General features: G+C 34.7%; 1 protein-coding gene across 1 annotated transcript; it reads right to left on the reverse strand.

The window, feature by feature from the left end:
* LOC124372290 (protein SPT2 homolog) lies at nucleotides 1–26,237 on the reverse strand. Its single transcript, XM_046830672.1, has 8 exons — nucleotides 26,039–26,237; nucleotides 23,192–23,335; nucleotides 21,016–21,151; nucleotides 16,687–16,844; nucleotides 12,796–15,295; nucleotides 11,795–11,924; nucleotides 6,153–6,238; nucleotides 1–3,852 (listed from the first exon to the last, which is right to left on the reverse strand). Exons 1-8 carry the CDS (start codon nucleotides 26,096–26,098, stop codon nucleotides 3,758–3,760), a joined length of 3,309 nt encoding a protein of 1,102 aa, XP_046686628.1. The 5' UTR covers nucleotides 26,099–26,237; the 3' UTR covers nucleotides 1–3,757.
* Between the last annotated feature and the right edge of the window lie 1,575 nt (nucleotides 26,238–27,812).

The following is a 27,812-nucleotide window of genomic DNA, read 5'->3' on the forward strand; positions in this document are numbered from 1 at the left end:
AATGAAATAGGTTAAAATTTGAGGAACTTATGATTTGTTTTGTAAAACTCTACAAATTCACCATTTTAGGCTTAGCACTTTTGGGATAAAATCCGATAAAAACCTGAGCACTTTTGGGATAACATGTCAAAAAATTCTTAGCAGCCAAAGGGTTAAGTAGTGACATTTTTTATTTATTATGAAATTTAATTTAGTTTAAATGTCAATTATATTAAATAATAAAAACAATTCTCATAAATAGTTAAAAGGACGACAGTTATCTTAAAAGCTATGAATTTAACATTAAACATATTTTTCAAGCCCATAATCGATTACACCAGCTTAAACGCACTTTTGTTTTTTATTATTACTTGATATGGTCAAATAATATAGACACCAACTGAAAGAGGTTAAAGTACACAAAGAATTTATATTTTCGCTTGTCATATTAAAGGTATTTCTTGATACATTCAAAATAATAAAAAAAAACATAATACGAGGGCTATCCAGTAAGTAGATTACGTTTTGTTCTGTAACCGCAAGGTTAATTTAATTTCAACTTAATTTTTACCTTGTAAAAAATAAATGTAAACTCCAAGCTGTGAGATTTAAGACGTTTTTTAATATAATTATTAAAAAATTGTGACATATATTGTTCTACATGAATTTTAAACTTATAAATAAATAAGTTTCAACTTCAAAATATTTTTAATACATTTTCACAACTTGTATTTAGCCTAACACAATAATTATGTTTTACCTTATTGAACTGATCTGTATTGTCAGACAATAGAAATACTACACACTAAAGACAACCTTAGTCACTTAGACATTTTACATGCACACTTAAAAATTAAATTATGGATAAAAATGACTAAAACTTCTAATTTTGTATATGTACAAATTAGTAAACATTCAAACAGGGAAAAACAATACTATGATTACAAAAATAAACAATCACAACCCAAAATAACCACAACATTAGTTTTATAACACAGATATAACAAGAAAAGAGTAATGAAAAACACACACACACACGTTACAAGGTGGAAAAAATTGTCATTAAGTACAAATTATGTAATTTGTATATTAATAATTAGTTGATTATGTTACTACTGGCCCACAAATTTTTATTTTGAAATACCATAATAATTGTATAAATGTAATTCAAACTGAATTACACTTTGTCTCGTTTTGGTGATATTTTTATGAAGTAAAACCCAGCTTCTTTTATATTTTTAAAATAATGAAAGTACAATAAAAGTAACAGGGAAATCTTCTAGTACTTCAAAGAGTTCTAGTAATTTTTTTGAGCATTCGTTTGTTAGCCCTTTTTTCTAAAAATGTGAAGAAGAGGCAATTCAAACTTTCAAAACGTCAGCCAACCATCATGTAACCCATCAAATGTACGAACAAAAAAAAAAAAAAGGAATTCTAATGTGGTTTATGAAAAAACGTTTACTTATCCCTATACAAACGGTGACAGTTTAAAAATTTGATTTCCACATTTCGGTTTCAATAATAAATATACCTTTTCCCTTTATAATTAGTGACATTGGCTTTTGAACAATCCTTTCTATACCCTATCAGAGTTTTTTAACTACAAGGATATTAAATTTTTAGTTTGTTAATAATGTATACAGGATCCACTGTACAGCTCGCTAAATCTGTTATACTACAATTGAAAACATATATTTGTAAACAACAATGAGATTTCAGTAAATTGTTCAATTTTAATCTAGAAACTGTCCTTTTTTTATTCAGTACTGTAAATTTCATCTGTAGAATCTTATATTGTAACCTGTTATCCTAAGATTTCAAATTGTTGTGCTAGTATTGTAGTAATTCACGTGCAATCAGTTAAAATATTTTTAAATTTAATATCTGTTAAACTTTTATAAATTCTTTTGTTGTTCAATTATTTTAAAATCTCCTTTTGTTAAACTATTGTCTTTCATTATGATATTGATATTCAAAGAATAATTTTAAACTGTAATGATATTTTAAAAACTGAATAGTTTGGTTTTATTGCTTGTTTCTGACCATGTCATCTAGACAATATTACTGACTTTGTCAATGCATGTCATATGTAAAAAGGCAAATAAAGATTGATTGATTGATTGACATTTGACTAATTCTGGAAATAATCATTACACCACTAAATTCCGCATTAAAATATTAAAGTTTCTCATTTCCCTCTATTCCTCATTTTTATTTTTAAACCCTAAATAATAAAGGTACATTTTTGAACGATCTGCCATTTTTTATGAGTACAAGTTAAAACTTCCTGTATGAATCAGATTTGGATTTTGCTGTAAGTACTATTTCAGATGAGTAAAAATAAAGAACTACAAATTTGTAGTCATTTCAAAGCCCTCCCCATTTAGGAACAAAGAGCTTAGCAAAAAGAACTTCAAAACAAACTTCCAATCATGTAATAAAAATATTCCAAAGATTAAAAAAGGTCAATCTAACAGTACAGCCAAAGAAAAAAAGTTTGACTGACAAAAATTTGCAGCTATTAATTAATTAACTGCCATTTCGTATAGGGACAAGATAAACGGATTTTATACATTGTGCCAGATTGAATTTTTCTTCAATTTATGGGTCGATAAGTGTGTTGACATCTGAAATTTGAATTGGCCCCAACGCTTTTTTGGAAACACGGGTAAAATAAACAACATATTTTAAAGAGTGTAATTACCACCCTATAAAGCTTTTAACTTTATTTTCATTATTTTAAAAAGAGAGACAATTTTATTATGCTATCTGCCATATACATACAATAGAAACTTAGCTGGAATACAAAACACTACATATTTTATATATCTACTATTTATATATACTCTCAGTGTAAAAGTAATTTCACTTTTTATAAAATTGTAAGTATGAACTGGGCTTTTATGCCGTACGAGAAAGGTTGTCTTCAGAAAACCTTTGGCAATGTACGAAAGCCAAATAACGTTACAAGTCCAAACTTGTTTAACAAGTCTAGTATCACAAAAACCCACTCAAATTTATTAAAAGAAATAAAATAAAATAAAATATTATGTCTTCCAGCAACATAAATCACAGATTCAAAAACGGTTCTTAAAAATATATTTCGTAAAACGTAATAATAATTTAAATTTGAGTCCTCGTTTTCCCTGTGCATTATTTACTGGCAAGTATTGAAACAGAAAAAACCAGACAATTCATATATAACAAACATTCTTACAAGGGTGAGAAAGTGAATAATAAGCCCTGTAAACTTACAACATTGTTTTTGATAATCGTTATCAACAAAATATGCCTATCACAGCACTCTAAAAGAATTAAACAAAACACATGTAAAGTTACGTAATACAATAACGTATAAAATCGTGTATAAAATAATACATTATACCTAGATCAATAAATATGCATTAAAACACTATTTAAATTTTGATAGCAAAACTTAAAGATTCATTTAGGATATCTAATGGTAAATGACGGAGCACACGTCTTGTTTATGTTCTGGAGCAGAGAAAAATACTTCAAAACATAATATTTATGTTTTTGTAATTATAAGACTGTGAAGATAAATCCAGTGAACTTTAGCATATCTTCTTGTACAAAACATAATAAAGACAAGCATCATTTTGTAGTACATAATATAGTTACCTCAAATATTGTCTGAGGTATATTTGAGCTAATTTAAGGAAACCGAATGATCTATTGTACGGTTTTTGAGATAATATACACAAATACAGCACTTAAATAAAAACTAAATTACGGCTCTAGACTCGTGGAACTGGAATCACCTTTTCTTCTTCATCAGTTCCATTCTCCTTCTCGCCTTCGCTCTCTTCTCCTCCATCTCCTTCTTCATGTCTTCCCAGTCTTCTGTCAAACCTGGACAGACAAGGACGAGGTAAAACAACAATTGAAGACAATCGAAACCTAGACGTCCGACTGAGGTCAGTAACTGAGACGTTACAGAGTAGGTCGTTACAGTTTGCTAGGTCCCTTCAGTGGTAGCACTAGGCCAGGTTATCGGATAGTGCTAGGAACAGTTAGTTGTCCTAGAGTTTTATATTTACTGTGCATATAACGCTTCGGAAAAGAGGTTTTCAAGAGGAAATCCTGAGTGCAAACTTGGCATTATTATTTATTGTATTGAATGAGGATATCACACGATAGGAAAACAGAAAATGAAAAACAGAAAGACATTCCAGGTACAATCACCTTGAGCTGGAACGATCTTTATGTAAAGTTAATAAATATATAGAATCAATTCAAATAATCACTGATAATTCTATGAAACCAATTCAGAAATAATTGACTTCCAACATCGTAATAAAAAAAAAACACACCACAATCACATCTCTGCAACTCTTGTAAGCTACCAGCTGACACTAAAGAATCAGAGAAAACTAAAAATTGAAAAAACCTGAAATCTTAGAAATTTAATTCTTTGCCTTTGCAACTGTATACATTTTATTGACACCAGGCTCCACAGTGTATGTAATGGAAATATCTGTTGAAAGTATTGTTGTCCTTGTTCAATGAATGCTTTTATACCAAGAGATGCTATCTAGAAGTAATATATGAAACATTTTAGCGATCTCTTCATTGACAGTGAATTAGTCGTTTTTCACTATAATTCTTTCCTTCTTGGGCTGCTATCATATAGAATTATTGATACTACATTATTTCTAACTTTCTGCAACTAGAGTTTTATTGATATTATGTTGTTTTCACAGGTTTCCCATAACTTTACTCGTTCTTCACTACCGACATGACAGGTACAAGTCAGCGTTTGCGTGAAAGTGAATAAGCTTAATTACTTTTTAAATACCACCATATTACAGAGAATGTAGTAACCTTAACAGCAATATATAATATGTAAAATTTTTGTTAGAGTTAATAAAATAACGGAAAAAAAAAACCTGAAAGTCGGATGCCCTTGACAGAGCTGCCCGGTAGCGCCAAAAGCAGGTCACTTTCATTCGACTGGGAGAGGGTTATGGTTTGGTATGCCGGTTTTCTTCTTAACATAGCCGATCTGAGTGGTAGGTCCGAGTATCGAATAAGAATGGTAAGTCCGAGTATTGAATAAGAGTGGTAAGTCCGAGTATTGAATAAGAGAGGTAAGTCCGAGTATTGAATAAGAATGGTAAGTCCGAGTATTGAATAAGAGTGGTAAGTCCGAGTATTGAATAAGAGAGGTAAGTCTGGGTATTGGATAAGAGTGGTAAGTCTGGGTATTGGATAAGAATGGTAAGTCTGGGTATTGGATAAGAGTGGTAAGTCCGAGTATTGAATAAGAGTGGTAAGTCTGAATATTGAATAAGAGTGGTAAGTCCGAGTATTGAATAAGAGTAGTAAGTCTGGGTATTGAATAAGAATGGTAAGTCTGAATATTGGATAAGAGTGGTAAGGCCGAGTATTGAATAAGAGTAGTAAGTCTGAGTATTGAATAAGAATGGTAAGTCCGAGTATTGAATAAGAGTGGTAAGTCTGAATATTTAATAAGAGTGGTAAGTCCGAGTATTGAATAAGAGTGGTAAGTCCGAGTATTGAATAAGAGTAGTAAGTCTGGGTATTGAATAAGAATGGTAAGTCCGAATATTGAATAAGAGTGGTAAGTCTGAATATTGAATAAGAGTGGTAAGTCCGAGTATTGAATAAGAGTAGTAAGTCTGGGTATTGAATAAGAATGGTAAGTCTGAATATTGGATAAGAGTGGTAAGGCCGAGTATTGAATAAGAGTAGTAAGTCCGAGTATTGAATAAGAGTGGTAAGTCTGAATATTGAATAAGAGTGGTAAGTCCGAGTATTGAATAAGAGTAGTAAGTCTGGGTATTGAATAAGAATGGTAAGTCTGAATATTGGATAAGAGTGGTAAGGCCGAGTATTGAATAAGAGTAGTAAGTCCGAGTATTGAATAAGAGTGGTAAGTCTGAATATTGAATAAGAGTGGTAAGTCCGAGTATTGAATAAGAGTAGTAAGTCTGGGTATTGAATAAGAATGGTAAGTCTGAATATTGGATAAGAGTGGTAAGGCCGAGTATTGAATAAGAGTGGTAAGTTAGAGTATTGAATAAGAGTGGTGTCTGAATATTGAATAAGAGTGGTAAGTCCGAGAATTGAATAAGAGCGTAAGTCCGAGTATTGAATAAATACATACAATTCTTGTTCACTTGACTCACCTATTTTAAGACTGCGCAGTTCCTCTTGATCAATTTGACCAAAGTTTGACTCCATGCACTCGTCGTCCTCTTCCATTCCCATAAACCTGGAGGCAAGCGAAGGTTGTTTATTATGTTCAGAATAATTGACAACTAACTAGATTTAAAAAAATTATAAAACAAGTTTACATATACAAGTTCATTAAGATTTCCATTTCCACTGAATGACTGCCCTTAAGAGTATTTATTATAGTATATGTATAAAACTAACAACCAATATGATAAAGTTCATGCATCTATTGAAGTATTAGTGTAATAATGTTGTCCTCTTGAACATAAATAAGGCAAAATTACGAAAAACCTTTCTTTTATTCTAACCAAACAATATTTTCATTCAATGTTTATAAATTATATTTTATGAAAATTAATACGGTTTGAAAAATATTGTAATTAAATATCACAAATGTGTTAATTAAGTAATTTTAATTGAAATACGTTATTGTAGTAATGATAAATAGGGCTTGTAAAAACATAATAATGATAATCACGTTTAATTTAACACAAAAATAAATTAGAGATATATAAATGAAAGGAGTATTTTATTATTATTGGCTTAAAGGAAAGCAAGACTCCCTAAAGCCTTGGGAAGAGGCCAGTCTAAGGATAGTACCAGAGGAAGAAATCCCTCGTGCGAGAAATCGCGACTGTCTATCTTCCTTGGACAGCATACATGACACAACCGAAAAAGAATAATTGAAGCTCTTAAAAGGACAAAACAAAGAGCTATCTGTCGGAGAATGGAATGTTCTGTTGCGGTAGAAGCGACGAGGGGAAGTCTGTCCCTACTCACCCTGGCAGTCCCGACTGCGCTACAGGCGAACAAACTTGAGAAGGAAGGTCCATGGATCGGCTACAAGTTTGGGAAAGTTCAGCTTAGACTGAAGAAAAAACATCAAGAAAAAATAGAACAACCCACAAGGGAAGAGGGGACTACAGAGAAATCTGAGACGGTCCACCACAGAAAAAATGACCGCTGAAGAGATGGAAGTGAGGAGGCCACGAAGGTGTCATAAGCAATCTGTACATACCTTACCTAAAAGGTCTACTCCACAAGCCAGAGCAGCGGTCGAAAGAAGAAAGACCCACCTGTTCTCTCTTCTTGAAGAAGGGACCTTCACTCAAAGGACCATCCGTCCGGGCTCGAGGAAGAAAAGGGGATAAAGTCTCCAAGCAATCCAGAAGAAGAGACGGGGATGGACCACCTGGGGAGGTGGGAAGAAGGCGTAAGTATGCGCCTAATACAGATAAACCTACACCATGCAAAGGGCGCAACTGACATCTTGGGAAGAAGGTTTATCTCAACAGGTCCTGGATATCGCCCTAATCCAGGAGCCTTGGATCTATAGAGGTGCATCAGAGGACTGACAACTCAGGTAGGTAATCTCATTTATGATCGAACAATTGGAAAACCCAAGAACTTGTATTCTAACTTCAAAACTAATAACAGTCTTTCCCGATTACAGATCTAATAACAAGGGATCTGGTGGCGGCTACAGTGAAGGTGACTTCACTGCAAGGGGACAGAGAGGTTACTATAGCCTCAGCTTACTTCCCCAAACCCGTCAACAAGCTGCCCACCAAAAGAACTAGAAAGACTATTGCAGAGCTGCAGAGACAGAGGCTCGGCCCTCATTCTCAGCTGCGACTGCAAATGCTCACCACACGTATTGGGGAAGTACGAACACAAACAAGAGAGGTGAGGAACTTCTACAGTTTTATGTTCAGCAATGATCTAGTGTAATAGAGAATAGAGGGTCAAGCCCAACCTTTATAACTAGAAATAGGAAAGAAGTCCTGGACATAACACTATCTACAGGACTAAAAAACATAAATATAGTAAGGTGGCACGTCTCCAAGGAGGCCTCACTATCGGACCACTGTCCAATTAGGTTCGACATAGAGGAGTCAGGGGAAAGATACGTGACCCACAGGGTTTCCTAAATCGACCAACTGGAGAGGTTACAGAGAGTCCCCCCTGGCAGAAGAGTTGGAAGAAATAGGACCCTTGCAGAGAAATGAATTTGAATTAGAAAGGTCTGCACAAATTAGTTAGAGCAAGCTATAATAAAGGCCTACGAGAAAAAACTGTCCCTCCCAGGCAAAACCGGTTGAAGAGGGATGTGCCGTGGTTGGACACTGGGAGGTTTGGAAACATTAAGAAACCAAAACGAGGAAATTATTAAAATGGGCAAAAAGGACAGACGACTGGCTCCCTTATCTACAGGCCCAAAATGAATATTAAGAAAGAACTAAGAACAAATAAAAGAAGAACCTGGAGGAATTTCTGTAAAAATATCAACAGTCTTCCCGAGGCAATCCAGGCTTCAAAAAACTCTCCAAACGGAGCATACAAATCCTATGGGGACTCTAGTAAAGGACAACGGTGACCTAACAATGAACAGGAAGGAGACCTTAGAACTACTTCTGCGAGACACACTTCCCGGGGGGGGTCAACTAACTCGTAATGAGGATACTTATTCTCTATATGGGGGGGATCCAGTCCGGGAGGTGGCAAAAGCCAGACAGGTGTCTAACAGACTATTCACACACGAAAGAATTAAAATGGGCGATAAGATCGTTCAAGCCGCGTTTAAATCTCCTGGGGCGGATGGAGTTTTTCCAGCCCTGCTTCAAGAGGGGCTGGACATTCTACTAAATACCCTTAGTCATTCCTATTTAGAAGCAGTTTTTCGCCCTAGGATATATACCAAAAGAATTGGAGGATAGCACTAGTGGTGTTCTTGCGGAAAAAATGACAGGGATCCAACAAAACCCAGTTCGTATAGACCCATAAGCCTAACCTTCCTTCATGTGAAAACTATGGAAAAAATAATAAATAGACACATAAGGGACGCAATATTACTGGAACACCCCACTTAGTCCCACACAACACGCATACATAGAAGGAAAATCAACCACCACTGCTCTCCACAGTTTAGTGAGAGAGGTGGAGAATACCTTCGAAAAAAAGGAAGCCCTAGTCAGCGTCTTCATGGACATTGAAGGAGCTTTCGACCGAGTAGCATATCAATCCATGAAGACTGCGATGGAACGTTTTGGAGTTTCCTCAGACGTAGTCAAATGGATAGTAGCCCTCCTAAAAAGCAGACAGGTGAAAGCCAAGTACGGGGACGAATCGGCTGCGATCACGGCCCAAAGAGGCTGCCCCCAGGGGGGAGTCTTATCTCCTCTCCCTGTGGGCGATGGTAGTGGATGATCTCCTAAGAAAAGCAGAGAAGAGGGGGATAAGGCTACTATGTTATGCGGATGACCTAGAGCTTATGATTAAAGGGAAAAACACTGGCAGGCTGGAACGCCAATTACAAACAGAACTGAACTTCATAAGCAACTGGTGTCATGGGGAAGGTCTGCGGATCAACCCATCAAAAACAAACATGATTACCTTTACCAGGAAAAGGAAATTCCAGCTAGCTAAAACCGGTCCTGGAGGAATCAGCATAAACCAAACAAAAGAAGTGAAGTATCTGGGTTTAATCTTGGATGAGAAGCTCACTTGGAACTCCCATATTAGAAACAAGATATCCAAAGCAATAATGGCCCTTGGGGCCTGTAAGAGACTCTTTGGATTTAAATGGGGACTTAAACCCAAAATGATTTATTGGATTTACGAAAACCATAGTGAAACCAATGGTCACATATGCTGCTTTAAGTATGGTGGCCGAAGGTCGAACAAACAACAGCTGCAAAAAGGCTACAGAGTCTTCAGAGGTTAGCTTGCTTAAGCATCACGGGAGCAATGAGCTCCTGCCCAACACTAGCAATGGAAGCGGTTCTGGGTTTATACTCCCTCTTGGCCAGGAAGTGATGAGAACAGCTGCGATGAGCGCAATGAAGCAGCTTCTAGGGACAAAGGTAATAAATGTTACCTCCCTAGAAGGCCATAAAATGAAGATAATTGGAAAATTTCCCTGAGGCTGAAATGCTAACCAAAGTATCTGATACTATGGTTAAGAAATACTCCTTTGAAAAACCATACACGGTCCTCTATCGGAAGTAGGAGGAATGGATTAAAAGGGAGGCCTACCCAAAAAAAGGAGTCCTGAAGTTTTACAACCGATGGTTCACGTCCTAGACTCAAGGGCAGGATATGGAATACATGGACCTGGAGTTGACATGGCTGTGCCCCTGGGAAGACATGCCTCAGTTTTTTCAGGCGGAGGTCATGGCAATAGATTCCATGTTCTAGAAGACTCACACAGTTGGGGACTAAAGGATTATCATACCTTATACTCTCTGATAGTCAGGCTGCACTGAAGGCACTGGATACCTGTTTCGATTGATTCCGAAAAGCGGTCTGGGAATGCAGGAAGGCCCTAGCAGAGCTAGCAACAAGTAATAGAGTAACACTCGGATGGGTGCCGGGTCCATGAAGGAATTCATGGAAACGAAAAAGCGGACATCCTCCTCGCCAAAAAGGAGCGGAATCCATATTGGTGGGGCCAGAGCCAGATGTGGAATATCCTTCTCCAGCATTAAAGCTCTGGTTAAAGATTGGGAAAAGAGGACAAGATATAAGAATTGGAGCAGAGCCTCGGGTTTAAGAATATCCAAAATGTTTATCTCTCCTTAAGCAAAAGGATGGACAGCTCTCCTAGACCAGAATAAGGAGGATATAAGACTGATATTAGGAATGTTGACAGGACAAGGGCCCTCTGAGAAAGCACCTTTTGAAGGTAGGCCTTAGTCGGAGCAGCGAATGTAGACTCTGTGGAGAGGAGGAGGTAGTCAGCGGAGCACATTTGGTTGGATTGTCCTGCCATCGTAGAGACTAGAAAAGATACCTGGGAGCATACCTCCTCAGCCCCAAGGACATCAAAGAACAGGAGCCCTTAAATCTGATTGGTTTTTTTTTGCAAAAGCCTCGGTTTTTGAGGGGCAAAAAAAATAAAAGTAAGGGAGGCGCAAAGGTCCTTTTAGGACTAAGTGCGGGTACAAAGTGTCCTCTCTTCCCTCAGAAGGAAAAAAAAAAAAAAAAAAAAAAAAAAAAAAAAAAAAAAAAAAAATGAAGGAGTAATATTTCAAATGCACTGAACATAAGTTTCAAATATTATTATTCAATATTAATAATATTAATTACACTGAATACCGTTCTTTACTTAACTCTTTGATTCCATTACGGGAAGTCTTGATATTTTTATGCTCTCTGCACATAGGCCTCACAGGTACTGATTAATAATGCTAAGTGAATACAATTAGTTAAAAATAGACTCATACCGCCATAATACAATACCATACCGCCAAATTGACGTTCACGGCCAACAGCCGTTACAGACATCCATAAACTTTTACATATAACTGGCTAACTATAGTTCCAAATGCGTGGAACTTGAGACTCTTACAGCAAAACATATGTGCAATAGAGAAATCAGTCTGATTTTGTTTTAACCTCTATGCAGTTGTTATTCTGACGTAAAAAACTCTTTACCGAGATTGTGGTTAACTTGTACTGCTTTGTTCGGCTGCTGCGAAATTAGTATGTTTAGTGTGTTTAGGTGTAGTGATGTCACTAAACTCTGTTTTACCAAAAAAAGTGTTACAGGACCGTACCAAATACTTATTATAATCAATTTTACTCAACTTACCTGGACTTATCGTAGCCAAATATTGATTGAATTTCCTTTGAGATTTGTTCCATATTCATGTCCGACCCATCATCGATGAAGTCATCCATCTCAGAATCATACTCCTCTTCTGACTCGGACTCAATACGACCTGAAATATAAAATTTAAACATTTCAATAAAGTTCAACCTATTTAAAAAATATAAAAAAATCAAATAAAAGAGATAAACTGAAATGATATGGATAGTAAGTTGGGATGGAAAAAAGGTTTACTAAAAATTATACAATTGATATATTGTTATATTTTGGCTCTAGAATAGAATCTAACTCTAATGCAGATCCCCAAAACTAAATGGCACTAAAAGAATGTAGAACTGTATATACAGGGTGTTCAGTAAAAGTGTTCCAATACTCTGGGATTTTGTTCTACACATAAAAATGAGCAAAACAGTTCATAAATATAAAAATGTGAAAATAAAATGTTAACAAAATCCTTTTACTTGTTTCATAATGACATCTGTTTAAAATTTTGAAAGTCAAATAACAAAAAAATAACGGTATCGTTATAAAAAAATGCATAGGATAACAACTATTTAGTCATTTTTACACCAATTTCAATACTATCTTTTTCAAAGAAATCAACGCATAAATGAGCACTATCACTTTATAGGTATGCTTGCACAAGCCGGGAGCTACTTAGATTTTGTCTTTTGATAGGCACTAGCGGTTTTAAATAGGTTATACAAATTTTAAAAGATATCAAATATTTTGAAATTTTAATGACAATACCAATGGTACTTTTTCTAACAAAATCTGTCAACGCATAAGTGAGCACGGCCACTTCAAAGTTACACTTGCACAAACCAGGAGCAACAAACAACTGGTAACTCTCAACTGGGACATGTTTGCGAGCACCATTTTTTAATGACCAATATGTGTTGGATAGTTAAAGTATTTACCCACATGAATAACTGAATTACCACCAATTACGAATAGAAGCGGGTGTAGGTGCTAATACTTACGAGGTTTAGGTTTCCTCTTAACATCGGCAGGTGGAAACTGACGACCTCGGACATCCTTTGGTGGAAAAGGCCTTGGTTTGAGGTCACTTGGTGGAAATTGCTTCGGTCTGAGGTCACTGGGGGGAAACTGCTTCGGTTTGAGATCATTAGGAGGGAACTGCTTCGGTCTGAGATCGCTTGGAGGAAATTGCTTGGGTCTAGAGTCCTTGGGATCTCGAGGTTTGTTCGAGGCACCAGCAGAAGATTCTTGTCGATTCAATTGTTTTGTTGTAGGAGGTTGTTTTTCCGATGATCTAGTATCTGAGTTTGTTTGCGCTCTCTGAGAGGCAGCTCTGGAGGCGGCAGCAGCAGCAGCTGCTTTCAGCAAGCTCGGTTTTCCCTGAGGTCCCAGTGATCTCGGAAGCAAGGGTCTCCCATCTGATGTTCTTTCATCCCTCGGGCTCTGAGTGCTCGTCTTCGCCGGTGTTGGTTTTTTATTCATCTGCCTCAACCTCTCAATCTGACTGGCACTCAAACCTGAGCCTGATGGCTTTGCAGACGGTGATAGATTACAGGGTTTTGACCAAACATTTGCATTTTTCTTCAACATTTCTTCAGCACTTTGCTGGGATGGTACTTTTTTCGTGTTGTCTGAGGAGCTGAGTGGTTTCGGCGATTCATTATTAGAAGATCTTGGCTTTTCTTTACTTTTGTCAACAGAAATTCGATTTTTGTCCAAATCTGGTTTAGAATTAGATGACTTTTCTGGTCTTAAATTCGTCGGTTGTTTACTTACTTCTTTAGTAACAGGTGGTTTTGAACTGGAGCTTGAGGAAGATCTGACATTTTCTAACGATTTCAGATTAGTTTTTTCATATTCCGAAGATTTGTATTTTTCTGGTTTTTGAACAACTTTTTGTCTGTCGGCATTAGAGTTTGCTTTGGGGATCTTGAATTTGGAGTCTAGTTGAACAGGTTTTTGCCGATCACCATTAAAGGAAGGTTTAGGGTTTCTGTTTTCAATATCCTTGTGTGACCTAGAATTGTCATGACTTGATGAAAATTCATCATCTGATCCTTCGAATAAACTCATCAATTTCTTTTCTTTGCTTGACGGCATCTTGACTTTTTTAGAAGGTACATATTTTTCACCATTATCTGCTTCAGGATGTTTGCGTTTGACCTCGTATTTGGGTGTTTCGGGTGAACGGGACCGATCTCGACTACGCTCAATTGGTCTGCTATTTAAGGTCGACTTCTTCTCATAAGAGGAGGGTTGGACCTTGGATGGTCTGTATTTGTCATCATCAGGTTCTGAGTCAGAATACGACTGTTTGTACCTGTCATTAGGGGAACGAGGTCTATCACGGCTTGTCTCCGTAGGCCTTCCACTAGATGTTTTGGATGGTTTTACCTGAGACATTGATCTTTCTGTGTCAGGCTTGTACTTAACTTCTGGCTTCTGTTTGTAACTGGAGGTATTTGGACGATTTTTCTCAGACGTGTACTTTCTACTATCACTGCCTGACTGAGAATCTGAGTGCTCATTATCTGATTGCTTTCTAGGTCTGTCACTGTAACCATTTCTTTCTGAGAAGTCTCTGCTAGAATTGTGGTTGGATCTATGGTTTGTGTTGGAAGAGTTGGATCTGTCAGGTTTGTAATTTCGGTTTTGGTCATTTCCGAGAGAACCGGATCTCTCATAACCCGAGTCTGAGGCCTCAGAATGTTCCTCATCGGACATGTTATGATTTCTTGACTTGGTTTTATTTGCTGTTATGGAGGCTTGTGAAGGATTCGTACTCTTTCTCTCATAGTTCTTGTGTGAAGATTCTGTTCTACGGTTGACATCAGAGTTACTTGTAGAACGATTAGAATCCTGGTGGCTTTTTGGTCGATCTGTTCGATGATTTGTTTGCTTTGAGCGATCACTATCAGAATTGTTTCTGCTATTACTGTCAGAATCAATAGAATTTTTTCTCTTAAGAACGTTCCTTAGAATATTGCCATCAGGTTCATCGACCCTAGGCTTGCCTTCAGGGTTGGATTTCTTAGGAATACGTCCAAATCCGTTGATTTTATCCTTCCTTTCACCTCCATCAGATAGTTTTGGAATTCTATTTAGAGATTCTGGCCTTCTTTGCCCATTCTTCATGCTTTCATGTTGCATTCTTCTTTCTCTACTTTCACGTTCCCGTTCATATTCCAACTTTTGTTTCTTTGTCATGGGCCTCTCTTCTTCATCCTCTTTGACCTTTTTCTCAATCTGTATGGGTTCAAACTGCTTTTGTTCTGCGAGCTTCAATAAGGAATTGAAGTCCATGGGTGGAGGCGCCATCTTCTTTGGCTTTTTTGGCTTCGGTTCCTCCACCGGAGAATGTTCCCTCGATCTTGATCTTTCATCCCCTCTCTCTGATTCACCATTTTCTTCACCTGCCTTATCAGATTTTGACTTTCTTTTCCTTTTGTGAGGCATCATTTCTTCTTCTTCCTCTCTTTGCAATGCTGCTCTGACACGGTCCTACAATAAAAAAGGAAATATTTAATGAATTTATTTTTACTTGTGAGCTGGATTACCATAATTTTACAATGAAAACTTTGAACATCTTTAATCTTTGAACATTAGCTTCTACATACCTTAATCCTTTATAGAACACATACATACAACAATAAAATATATTATTCGTAAAAAACAAGGGAATCTGGAATTAATTTATTTCTTCTTACAAATGACAAATACATTATTAAGCTGTTTTTAAGCATAAACAAATTACATACTTGGTTCAGGAAAACAATTATCTTGAAAAGATTTTATATAAAACAAATAACAATAATCTAAAAATATTTACAAATAATATAACATGTTTTGTAAATATTAACAGTTAAGATAAATTACAAAACTATTGTACAAATTTATAAAGCAAAAACTATTTTTACATTTAAATTTTTGACGCTAAAACAAAGCTAGTCAAAAGCTTTCAATTGTAAAAAAGTACTATGGTGTAAAAATCTAGTGGTGAATCGTGGTACAACACCATTACAGATTATCCATCACAGGGTGAGTAAATCCTGTTTAGATATGGCCATCGTAAATGCTGTAATATATAACAATGGCATATATTTTAAATTCTGTTAACTCTCTTTATACATTCTGTTGGATCCTTTGATAATCTGTTGTATCAGGTGATTAACCCTAGAACTGGCAAAATTCTGATGTTGATTGTTTCAGTCGTAGCCTAGATGAAAACAACTGAATTTATGGTTTATGTTATTACATCTTGAAATTACAGTCAAATAGTATCGGTTTTGATACTAATAAAAAAAGTTACATTTAACTGACGAAGATATTGAACTTCCTTATCATTTTATATAAAGTCCATTACACAACTATGTGCCTTGTTTATATAGTAAGCCTATTCACTAAACTGGTTCTGTTGACTATTTATTTGTTTGTGTAGATTTAGCTATCTCACACATTGTTTACAATAAAAATAAGATCTGAGAGAGTATCAATGGACAGGACTGTTCATTTAAAGTGAATATATATATATATATTATATATATATATATATATATATAAAACACACTAGAAAACTTGTGTAAATAGTTTACTATTTTAATAACGCTTTAGTGTAACATTGTAACTTCACAAAAGAATTCACATGAATTATTAGTTACTTGCTTGGACAATACAAGTGGATCTTGGAGTTTTTACTTCAATACCAAATTGTGATTTTAGGAATCTGTGTATTTTGTATCGTTTTTATACACAACTTGCAATCAAATTTAACTTTACCATTTTTTTTTGTTAAAAAACACAATTTGACTGCTCAAGGATTTAAATAGTCAGTGCTAAGTACATTTTTAATTTAATAAGTTATCTCAAATACAAAATTTAATTTAATGATTTACCTTGGCGGCATTCAAGTCTTTGACGACAGGTTTCTTGGACTGAGAGAACTTGGGTTCTTCTGGTGGCATGCTTGAGTATTTGTCCATCAGCTTGGCATAAAACGCTGAAGCCTCCTGGGACACGTATCCGTAGTCGTCCTCATCGCATTGCTGTGGTCCTGGAACATTGTACGCATACAGAGCAATTTCCGCAGACAAAGCAAGTATTTCATACCCGTTTTATCTAGAGCTAGGAGGTGTAAATATCGGTACACTTCAATTTAAGAGCTATTTAGCGTTGCTTTCAAAATCACAGGATACATTAGATGTGTAGTGATGGACCGGAGCCACCTTCTGCTGAAATCCTGTGGAAGCGAAACCTTAAGAAGACGGAACATATAGTTTAAATTATAAATAAATTGAAAAGATTCTTAATTGTACTGGTACATTGCACATTGTGCAATGTTTGTGACAACAGCACTCACTCTTAGACAAGTGGCTTGGACGATTGGCTGAATGAGTACTTGCCACTAAAATTAAAAACATATTGTTAATCAACTCCTAACATTAACTACATTACTCAAACTTTGCACTTTACTATCATTAAAAATCCAGCCCTGTTTTTGTCAAAATCGTGTAATCATGAGTTGATTTGGTAATTAAATAATAACTTTTCTATTATAATAAAAACATCTAAAATTAGAACGATTACAAAGCACTTAAAACAAACAAGGTATTGAAATTGTACATAGATTGAATTAAAAATGTATGATATGGATATTTTCAAAGTTTCACCTCAGTGGGGGGAAAAAAATTAAATACCAGTATATTTTAATTGCACCTGTAACAAAGCACCTAGTTAATAGCGCAATCCAAAGGCCAGACCTAGGAACTACCACTGGCGGAACACTAGCAATTATTGTTAACTGATAATTATCAATCTGGGTTTGGAGTGTCTTTGACCAACTATATTAACCTTTCCAGCGTTATTGACGCGGATCCGCGGAGGGCCACTACAAGCTCAAAACGTTATTGCCGTGGATCCGCGTTTTTGCATTCTTTATTTTCTTACTGCTATGTTAGTTGAATATTTTGCTGTTAGATGGTTCTAGTCGTCATGCGACATACAGACGGGTTGCCCTGCCTCGAATTCTGTTACAATGGGAGTGGCAGTTGCTTCTAATTGGCCAAACACTGTCTAGCGGGCGTGGCCCCGCGCATTTCACAAAGTCATTGACGGGAGCTCCCGTCAAGGCATCTAGCCAGTTGTTAGTGAGAAGCGTCCGGTACACGCATATGTATTTCGGTTATCGCTAATTTTCTGTTGTGTCTTATTCTTTTTAAAGTAAATTATTCATATTAAATACAGCAGTTTCCAGTATTTATTTAGTGTTTTTTACCATTATTCGTGTGAATGGCCTATCCAGACGATTCGGAATTTGAAGATTTGGTAATTCTGAGCAATTACTTGGTCAACCCCAAACTTTTTAATATTTTACTACGGTCATAAAGATGTTATCACAAAGCAAGAAACATAATTCAAGCCCTGCAAGGCTGTCCTACACGTTGCCGAGCGATAAGAAGGTTCAAAGTCCACGCGATAACAGTGGCTTGCGGGAGACGCGTGGAATGTCAGTTGTGACAGCCCGCCACTAAATAAACACTCTTTGTCTACTTTTGTATTTTTCTAATTTTATTGGTTTGTAATATAGTATACGTTTATCTATAAAACTGTGTTTCATTCCCATACTTACTGAATAAATTATAAAAATATTAGTGACAACTACACTGCTATTCTACGATATTCTCAAAAGTTAAAAAATTATCCTAGGTAATCCAAAAAAGGCTAAACGAATTTTATTTACCGTTAAATAACTCTATTTTGACATACAGAAACGAAAATAAATTTAACTTTACACATTGGAAATTTAAAAAAATTGTAACTTTATCAAAGATCAGGTCTAATTTTTCATGACGCTTAAAGGGTTAAAGACAAAACTAAAAAAGCTAAACATTAATGTAACTATAATGGATATTGTTATTTTTATGAGACTGAAAATTTAGGTATTCATTTCTTTTAGGTGAATGGTAGACCATTTTTTTGAAGGACTGGAAAAGGACAAAACTTTCAGATGCATCACCTGTGCCATAGACAGATTGTTTCAAGTGTGAACCAGTCTTCACTGACAAAATGAATAGCTTGACACCCAACACAACATAGCTCGACCTTTAAAGGAGAGCTGTTGAAAAATGTGTAAATCATTGGGTAGGTTGATTCAATAAAATTTTTAGTAGTTTGCTCAAGCCATGGTTGAAGTGAATTTCGCTACAGTCTAGGCCAGTGTCATAAACTTTAATGGCTTTTATGTTGTATAAGTCGTGGTTTTGTAAACTACTTAATATACTTACGATTAGACTATAAAAATAGTGTTCTACAAATTATCTGAACAAAACTATTAACACTTTGTACCCTGAGCCCGAGTATAGGTCGGGCCGCGTCGGCAGCGCCTGTTACTGGCGCCCGAGTATAGCTCGGGTCGTGTTATTTAATTGTATTATTTAGCTCAGTCATCTTATTTTTGGATTCAAACATTTTGATTATGTTCATTGGTTGTCTAAGTTCGTATTTGTTTGTTTTGAGATCCCTGGGTCACGTTTTAGTAATGAAATAGTATATTTATCGTCGTACTACAAACAAGCCTACACAGCTGATCGTAGGCGCCGCGGCTGATCGTCGGTACTGTCAGTTTGCTTTGTAGTGTTTCACGTTTTGTGTTGTTGTGAGTCTTAGTGATGTCTTACTAAGTTTTCTACAAATCTTGCCGACAAATACTGAAGCAAATGTTATTATAATGTATTATAAATGTGAATTTACCTGTTTGTAAATAATCAGAACTTTAGTTTCTTACTGAATGAAGTAAAGGCAAATGCAAGCAATGTGAGGTTATCCGTGTGTTTTGTTTTGTATTTACACTCGCTTTCTTCTTTCTTCTCGACTTTCCATTGATTTTCTTTTATATTCTTTACTTATTATTTTCAAGTTTAAATAATATGGGTGATGAAATCAAAAGTGATGCAATTTGCGATCTTTTGTTTGACTCCGAGTCGGAAAATGACGATGATTTTGATACACACCTGGGACCAAATATTGATTTTATGAATGATCTAAACGAAAATGTGCGATATCCTGTATTTGATCCAGACCATTGTGCTTTAAAAATTACCACACTAAGGCGAACTACCTGAACTAACAAGTTATGTAGCAAAAACTTCTTTTGTATTTTTTACGTAACATTCAATAGTTATATAATAATTTTATTTTGAAAATAAACTTTATATTTGTATACATTAAAAAAAAAGTATGTATCTCTATCTTTAAAAAGATATGTAGTATGAGTTTATAACATAATTACTTTAATAACACAGAATTTATTAAAAGCATCATAAAACCCCCAGGGAGCCACGCCGAAACATGTATTAAGGGCCCAGGGTACAAAGTGTTAATACTTCTAAGAGTTTAAACACAATTAATAGTTATGTCACTATTGTAAATGAATCAAATTGAACAGCTCATTATAGTCTGTGTCAAACCTTGCTACAAGAATAGCAATTGTAGACCAAAACTACATGAAAAACCTTTGAGTGTTAACAAGTTATGTTATTTATTTAGTAAAGACGCAAATCGCAAATAATCTTAAGATAGGTGAAGTTTTAATTAACTCTGTGTTATTCCAAAATCTTATTATTTATAAATAACAGTAATTTCCATTTGTTGTTAGCAAAGTTTTAGGTTCCTCTAATTCAAATAGTTGTGCTCAAGTGTGCATACAGGAACATTAAAACTTGTATATAAGACAAATGTGTATATTACATCTGCTTCTTTGTGAAGAAGTTGGTATAACTGTGTGTGCTTATAGGGTTCAGATTCTATTCTCTACAATATTGACGATACATTTAATGATAGTTTAACTTAAACCTTAAATAATAACGAGTAACATGAAGTTGATAATCCATCATTCTTTAATAAAGCTAGTAATTAAACTTGAAGGAAACTATAATTAAGCGTAACTAGAAAAAAAAATCATACATTATTAAATTTGGCATTCGTTACAGGACTAAGACTAACAAACATATATGCAAGAAAACAAATTGTTATTTTTTTGTTCACCTCAACTTTTTCTTTTATTCAGCAAAAGAGAGGGATTTTTTCAGCACACTGTGCATTCTCCTTGGGAGCTCATCTGTGCTTGTGAAGTCTCGTTTTAATCGTAGCAGCTGTAGTGATCCTTATATAACAAGTAGTGGTAAGGGGACAAAAAGAGACAAAAGATATGAGGTGTGTGTACATACCTGCCATGGTAACTACAGTGTTGACGTCGTCTATGGCATCTTCCATGACACTCTTGTTGGCTGACTTGGTGCGCTTCAACATAGTCTGTACTCTCTTGTACGCTTTCTTGTCTTGGCTTCTCAGAGCCAACAGTTCCTAAGAGGTGGACAGAGAACAGTATAGCTTTGACAAGTGAACTGTTTCATAGCAAATCATCCCTAACAAAGTGTTATTCATAGAGGCCAGATTAAATGTTAGAGAGGGCTAATTCTTTGACTCCTTTACTCTTTTTAACCCTACATCGAGCGCTAAACGGAGTTTTCCTCCGTGTATTTTTTATTATTAAAAATAGTACTACTTTTCTGATGTTGGCAGTCGTTTCCCGCAGTGTACTTCACAAGCATCTTTCGGGGAAGCGAAACAATAGCTTCCCGCTTATCTTTGTCAAAATCTGTCAGTGTGACGTCTACTTCCGTGCGAGACTGGACGATTCCTCTGTGAGCGCCCGATGTTGTGTTTGTAGTGCTTGGACGAAATCTCCGTGAGCGCGTTATTGTGTTTAGTTTTTATGGAGTAATAATCCGTGTGCGCCTAAATGTGTGACCTGTGATGGTTTCTTTTTAAGTTTTACAAAATATTTTATTTGAATTTTGTGAAATGGAGAATGAAGACGAGAGACTTGTCAGTACATTACCCGTGTGCTAGGGAACATTTCAGTACTGTTTTTGGAGTGAACATTGTCGTTATAAGAACCAGAAGGAAAATGTTTTGAAACTTTGTGTAGTGGTAAACATATTTTAGTAAAGAATACATTTTTATTCCAGAGTAATAATTGAAATTACAATTGTATAATATCTCAAGAACTGAAGTAAGTTGTTTTTGTAAGAAGTTAAAAAGTAAGTTAATTTCCATATATTATTACAGTAGGTTTTAAAAACATTTTTACAATTAATTGTATTATTCCTTAAAATAAATCATGTTGTTATTATACAATAATATTTTTTAAGATTTTGAATTTCTTATTTGGAAAATTCATTAGGCTACATAAGAGAGTAATTTTTATTTAATTTCTAAAAATGAATATATTACATTGTAATTAAATCAGTATGAATTTTTAAACAAATAAAAACAGTTTAAACGACTATGATATCCATTATTCGCTAACCTGGAGGAAACCTCCGTGAGCGCCTGATGGCGTTTCTAATTTTAAGCGCCTGATGGAGGGTTAATAATCGTGGGAGAAACAACATTTACTAGAACTAGATCATGTTCAGTGCTGAAAGTGAAGCAGACATTTTGCAACTATATTTTGTTTGGCCTTATTTAAAGCACTGAATTGAATGTAAAGCAATTCTCGATAATTACTTGAGCTGTGAAATATCACAAACTAAAAGAAAATAGTAATTATTTTTAATAGTCTAGATTTTTAACCTCCAGCTTTTATCAGATTTTTGTACGTGTTATGTAGAATATTATGTTTTATAAACTACTTTAGCTTTAGCATCTATTACTAGTATACTTACTACTATTTAGTATTACCATTACCTGATATTATGGTCATACTTATACCAAAAGTTTTATTTCGCTATTTTTCTGACTTTGCAGTATTACTTATGTAATGACAAATCTTCTAGTGTACTGTGATGTTTGATGATATAAATAAAATCTTACAAACGCTTTGCACTTAGCAGTGAATATAATGCAATTATAAAAAGATAATAAAAGTAAGTTAAACTGCACCTAAAAAAAATTAACTGACAACCTATAAAATTTAAACAGAAATTTCATTTTTAAAACCTAATTCTAAAAGCTGACCAATTGGATGGTCATAAATAAAATGTATATTATATAAACACTATAGCCTTGTTGCATTGGTTCTCTTTTAAAACACTATATTTTGCGGCTTCTCTAGAAATGAACCAGCGACTTCTCCTTTTATCTATATAATTAGAAAAAAAATTAATAAACAATCATTCTTTTGATTTTGTTCAGTTTAATTTTCTTTCTATTACAACACAGAACACCACATTGGAGATCTGTCAGCAGCATACCAATGTGCTCATCAAATACTGTTCGGTACATCGGTCATCCACAGCATCATAAATATGATGAGTTGGAAAATTACAAAATTATTTTTAGACATTTCCAGTAACATCTCCGTAAACTTTTCCTTGAATTAAAAGACTAATCACTCACCTCTTTCTTTTTTTTCTCTTCTTCAGCTTTTTTTCTATCCTCTTCCTCACGCTTTTGCATGAATTTTTTTATATTAGCCGATAAATCTGTTTTAGTTTTGACCTCTTTCTTCGGTGGTTCAAATTTGGTTTTGTAACACTTGATCTGAAAAAAGCAAATAATTTAATAAAGCGTATAAGAATTATTGAATTCAAAAACTCGGAATAGCCTCAAAGATGAAATTTTCTGCCATATAACTAGCACTTTTAACTAATATATTTGGTAGTTATGCGCTTCTTTGGCCCATTTTTTTAGGAAGAACCACGAACAATTTTAGAAATATTTTACTCTGACCTTTTATTTTTGATTGCAGTTCAGCACCGTTAAAGGCTGTTTTTGAAACAACATTTCATGAAACATTTATATAAATGTCTGGACCTTTCCACTTTGATGTGTAATTATATTAGAAGTATTTGACCACATAATCACCTAGCAAACACAGACTAAGGTCCAATCAAGACAATTATCTTATTATGTTGAGTTACTATTTATCTGTAACTGACAACTATTACAAAATAAGAAAAACTTATCTACCCTATCTACCTGACTATTATAAGAAAACTCAGACCTACCCTATCTGGGAGCCGACAGCTCTACCTGAGGGCTTACCACCCAGTCCGTAAGTGTCCTAACAAAGTACTATTATTTCAATAAATTGACTGAGTACCCTGTAGTTGCTACAGTGGCACTGACAATATTGCTTATTTGGCCGAGGGATTACTGCACTTTGCGGCTATGCTTGGATAAGAAGTAAATTTTATAACTGACTAATATAGTAGCTGCAAAGCTGAACTGGAAAATTGTATAGGGCAACTCAGTATAACTTGCCGAACTGAGGCACGTGACATGATCAAAATCCATTCCAACCAACCAATCAATGTTTAGTCTTTCCTCAATTTTATTTAAATTATATTGCTATCCTATTTGCTTCTTGAGAAAACTTTCCATTAAAAAAATGTGAAGTGGGTTTAAGCAATCTTATTGGAAGTAAACTAATAGAAACTTACCTAACCTAAGCACCTGACCGTCAGATCTACAGAGTAACAAACCTGAGAGTATTGTTTGCAATTTAACCATTGTTATTAAAGGTAACTAATGTAAAGTCACCTAACTCTCAGATCTACAAAGGAAAAAACCTGACAATATTGTTTGCAATTTAACCATTGTTCTTATAGGTAAACTAATGTAAAATCACCTAACCTAAGCACTTGACTGTTAGATCTACAGAGGATCAAACCTGAGAGTATTGTTTGCAATTTAACCATTGCTATTAAAGGTAACTAATGTAAAGTCACCTAACTCTCAGATCTACAAGGGAAAAAACCTGACAATATTGTTTGCAATTTAACCATTGTTCTAAAAGGTAAACTAATGTAAAGTTACCTAACCAAGGCACCTGTCTGTCAGATCTATAGATGAACAAACCTGAGAGTATTGTTTGCAATTTAACTTGTTAGGTAAACTAATGTAAACTTACTTAACCTACCACCTAACTGTCAGGTCTATCCGATAAACAATCCAACCTTCCTGAAAGTATTGTTTACAATTTAAGCATTGATATTAGAAGTAAACTAATAGAAACTTACCTAACCTAACCACCTGACTGTCAGATCTACAGAGGAACAAACACAATTATGTTTGTAATTTAAAAATTGTTATTAGAGGTAAACTGATGTAAAGTCACCTAACCTAACCACCAAACTGTCAGGTCTACAGGGGAACAAACCTGACAATACTGTTTGCAATTTAACCATTGTTATTATAGGTAAACTAATGTAAAGTCATCTAACCTAAGCACTTGACTGTCAGATCTACAGTAGAACAAACCTGAGAGTATTGTTTGCAATTTAACCATTGTTATTAAAGGTAAACTAATGTATAAAGTCACCTAACCTATCCACCTGACTGTCAAATCTACAGAGTAACAAACCTGAGAGTATTTTTTGCTATTTAACCGTTACTTGAACTTTCGACGCCATACACGCAAGTACATATATTTCCTTTAGTACTGCTATTTCTCTCTTTAATCTTTCTTTTATTTTTACCATTCAGTTTATTCCTAATAAGCTTCTAATTATATTGTAGGCTATCCTACTATAAATTGATTGTCTCATTACAAGGAAGAAATGAACAAATACATGGCAGGATTCTTTATATACATATGGAATGAATAGTTTGATTAATCAGAGGACATTGCATGGTGTAGGGATCACCATTCCCAAAAGGTAGGCTTTCACAAATCTAGTCTCATGTAACACTAGAACCACAAAAGTTTAATTACTTAACAAAAATGGGGTAACTTAGCATCCAGATTGTCTTTACAAGATAGGCATAGTTAACATTGAAGTCATAATACCCCGGTTCTTCTTCACTATTAGTCCTTGAAAAAGTTGTCATCATGTAAAAATGTTAGGCCAATCAATTTAGAACAATGCAATACTTTATTAAGAGTGGTCTCTAACAGTATCTGAAAATGTCTAAATTATTCACTCTTTAACTTATGTCATACTTAAACTATCAATGCAACTTAATATGTGGCAACTTTAATTTCCTTATCCTAGTTCATAAAAATTGCTTTCATATTAGCCTGTAATAACCTATTAAGAGTAGGCGTTTACCATATATTAGAACGCTAATGTCATTCATTCCTTAAATGACGCTGTACTTAAACGATCAAACATCTTGAGAAGTAGCAAAGTTTTATTTTGTTAAGACTACTTCATGAAACTGCTTTTACTTATATTAGCCTACTCTACATCCAATAAACAAGCAACGTGACATGTAATATTTATTAGTGAAAGCACTTACATCTTTGTTAGCTGATTTTTCATTTTTGTGGGCAGTATATAACAGTTTTCCAAAATCCATATTTGCGTTATATTTCTTAAAACCTTAACTATTTTATATGTCAACAAACACAACTTTCTCTTCTCTCCACAAACATATTGCGAATGGCAACTCAGTAGGCAAGATTGTCTGCTTCAGCAGAGCAAAGTGGAAAGATGATATTTCGTCACTGCAATAAACGAACAGCTGTTTAAATTATATCTGTGTACCAACATTAGAAAGTAGTTGTAACATTATTTACAATCTGTCCAATTGAAGAAAAACAATAAGTGAGTACGACTTACAGAAACAACATTACTAATAAAAATTGAATTAGCTCTTAACCGTTTTTAACACTAACGTAATTAATTCAAGATCCTAACAGATAGTTCCAGGACAGCAAATCGGTGAAATCTGTACAAATTTTTAGAAGTATCAAGTAATGAAATGAAATGAAATGAAATGAAAATGAAATATGCCTTTATTCAAGAGGCGGAGTTAGGGCTATTTAGCCCTCTCTACCACTCAACCTCATCATTCTATCAAGTAGATTTATTGTAAAAGATAGTGTAATCTTTCAATCTTGAAAAATAATTTAGATCGAATTTGGCCATTTCTTCTTGGACTGTTTGGGTGTTCAAATCTTGATATAACGTTTTATTAAATATAAACCAAGGCGATTTTACAAATTTTCTTAACAGTTTTGATTAATAACGTTACATTTCCTCCAAATTTGAATTGTTTGCTGAGGCCTATAACTCTACAACCATATGTCCAGACATGTTTTAGGATAGTTTTGTATAATAGTAATATGTACTCCAAACTAATATTTAGTTTAAATCCTAGTGGCCAATGATATTTTTAGTTCAGCTGCTGTCTTTTCGTTCAAATATGGGATTTCAATGTAAGCCTTCTGTCTAAGCGCATGCCTAGATAATTTACTTCAGTTATTTGGGGCAAATGAACGTCATTTCATGTAATTGGAGGATAAGAATTTTGAATTATGAAACTGGAATTTCACAAAAACTATCAATGCAACTTAATATGTGGCAACTTTAATTTCCTTATCCTAGTTCATAAAAATTGCTTTCATATTAGCCTGTAGTAACCTATTAAGAGTAGGCGTTTACCATATATTAGAACGCTAATGTCATTCAGTATGAAGGTTCACCCATAGAAAAATTATTGAAATTATTATAATTTAGAACCTTTAAACACTCTCTAGGAGTGGCCAATAGAGAATTGTTGTTTGGTTATAACATGATCCTAAGAACATTTAAGAAAACGAAACATATTTTGACAGTAGGGTTTAGTATGTCCATAATGTTGGTAACGTTTAAATTGAACAACTTTCTCCTTTTTATTACGTGGTTTAAATAAAACTTTATTGTTTAATAAATACTGAATGTGAAATATTCTTTTATTACGATTACATGGCTTTAAATCAATAAAAAAACCAACATTTGTTTTTTGGAGACTCTATTTCTTACAATGGCCAGATTTTTTTACCTTGTGCCCGTTTCTTCGACCATTTTTAGGTATTTTCTTTTACAAATAGAGTAATGCTTGTTCTGCAGCACATCCCAGTATGCACCTTCTTTCTTTAACTGGTAAGTACAGAAACAGTCTGCAAGTCCTTTGACTATTTTCCAATAAGCTTCGGGGATGTTGGAAAAAGTTTAATTGTGTCTTTATTAAGACACTTTTACCAAGACGGGGTAATTTAGCCCAGGACTTTGATCATTGGTGAAACATT

The sequence above is a fragment of the Homalodisca vitripennis genome, unplaced genomic scaffold (genome assembly GCF_021130785.1).
Source record: "Homalodisca vitripennis isolate AUS2020 unplaced genomic scaffold, UT_GWSS_2.1 ScUCBcl_2794;HRSCAF=7893, whole genome shotgun sequence".
NCBI classification, from domain to species: Eukaryota; Metazoa; Arthropoda; class Insecta; order Hemiptera; family Cicadellidae; genus Homalodisca; species Homalodisca vitripennis.

What these genes read in the sequence shown, in the direction of transcription:
- LOC124372290 (XM_046830672.1), bottom strand. Translation starts at nt 26,098, where the DNA reads ATGGATTTTGGAAAACTGTTATATACTGCCCACAAAAATGAAAAATCA. An exon ending in TAAGAGGAAACCTAAACCTC is followed by an intron (nt 11,925 to 12,795) that starts GTAAGTATTAGC and finishes TTTATATTTCAG; the next exon opens with GTCGTATTGAGTCCGAGTCA. An exon ending in TTTGGCTACGATAAGTCCAG is followed by an intron (nt 6,239 to 11,794) that starts GTAAGTTGAGTA and finishes GCTTGCCTCCAG; the next exon opens with GTTTATGGGAATGGAAGAGG.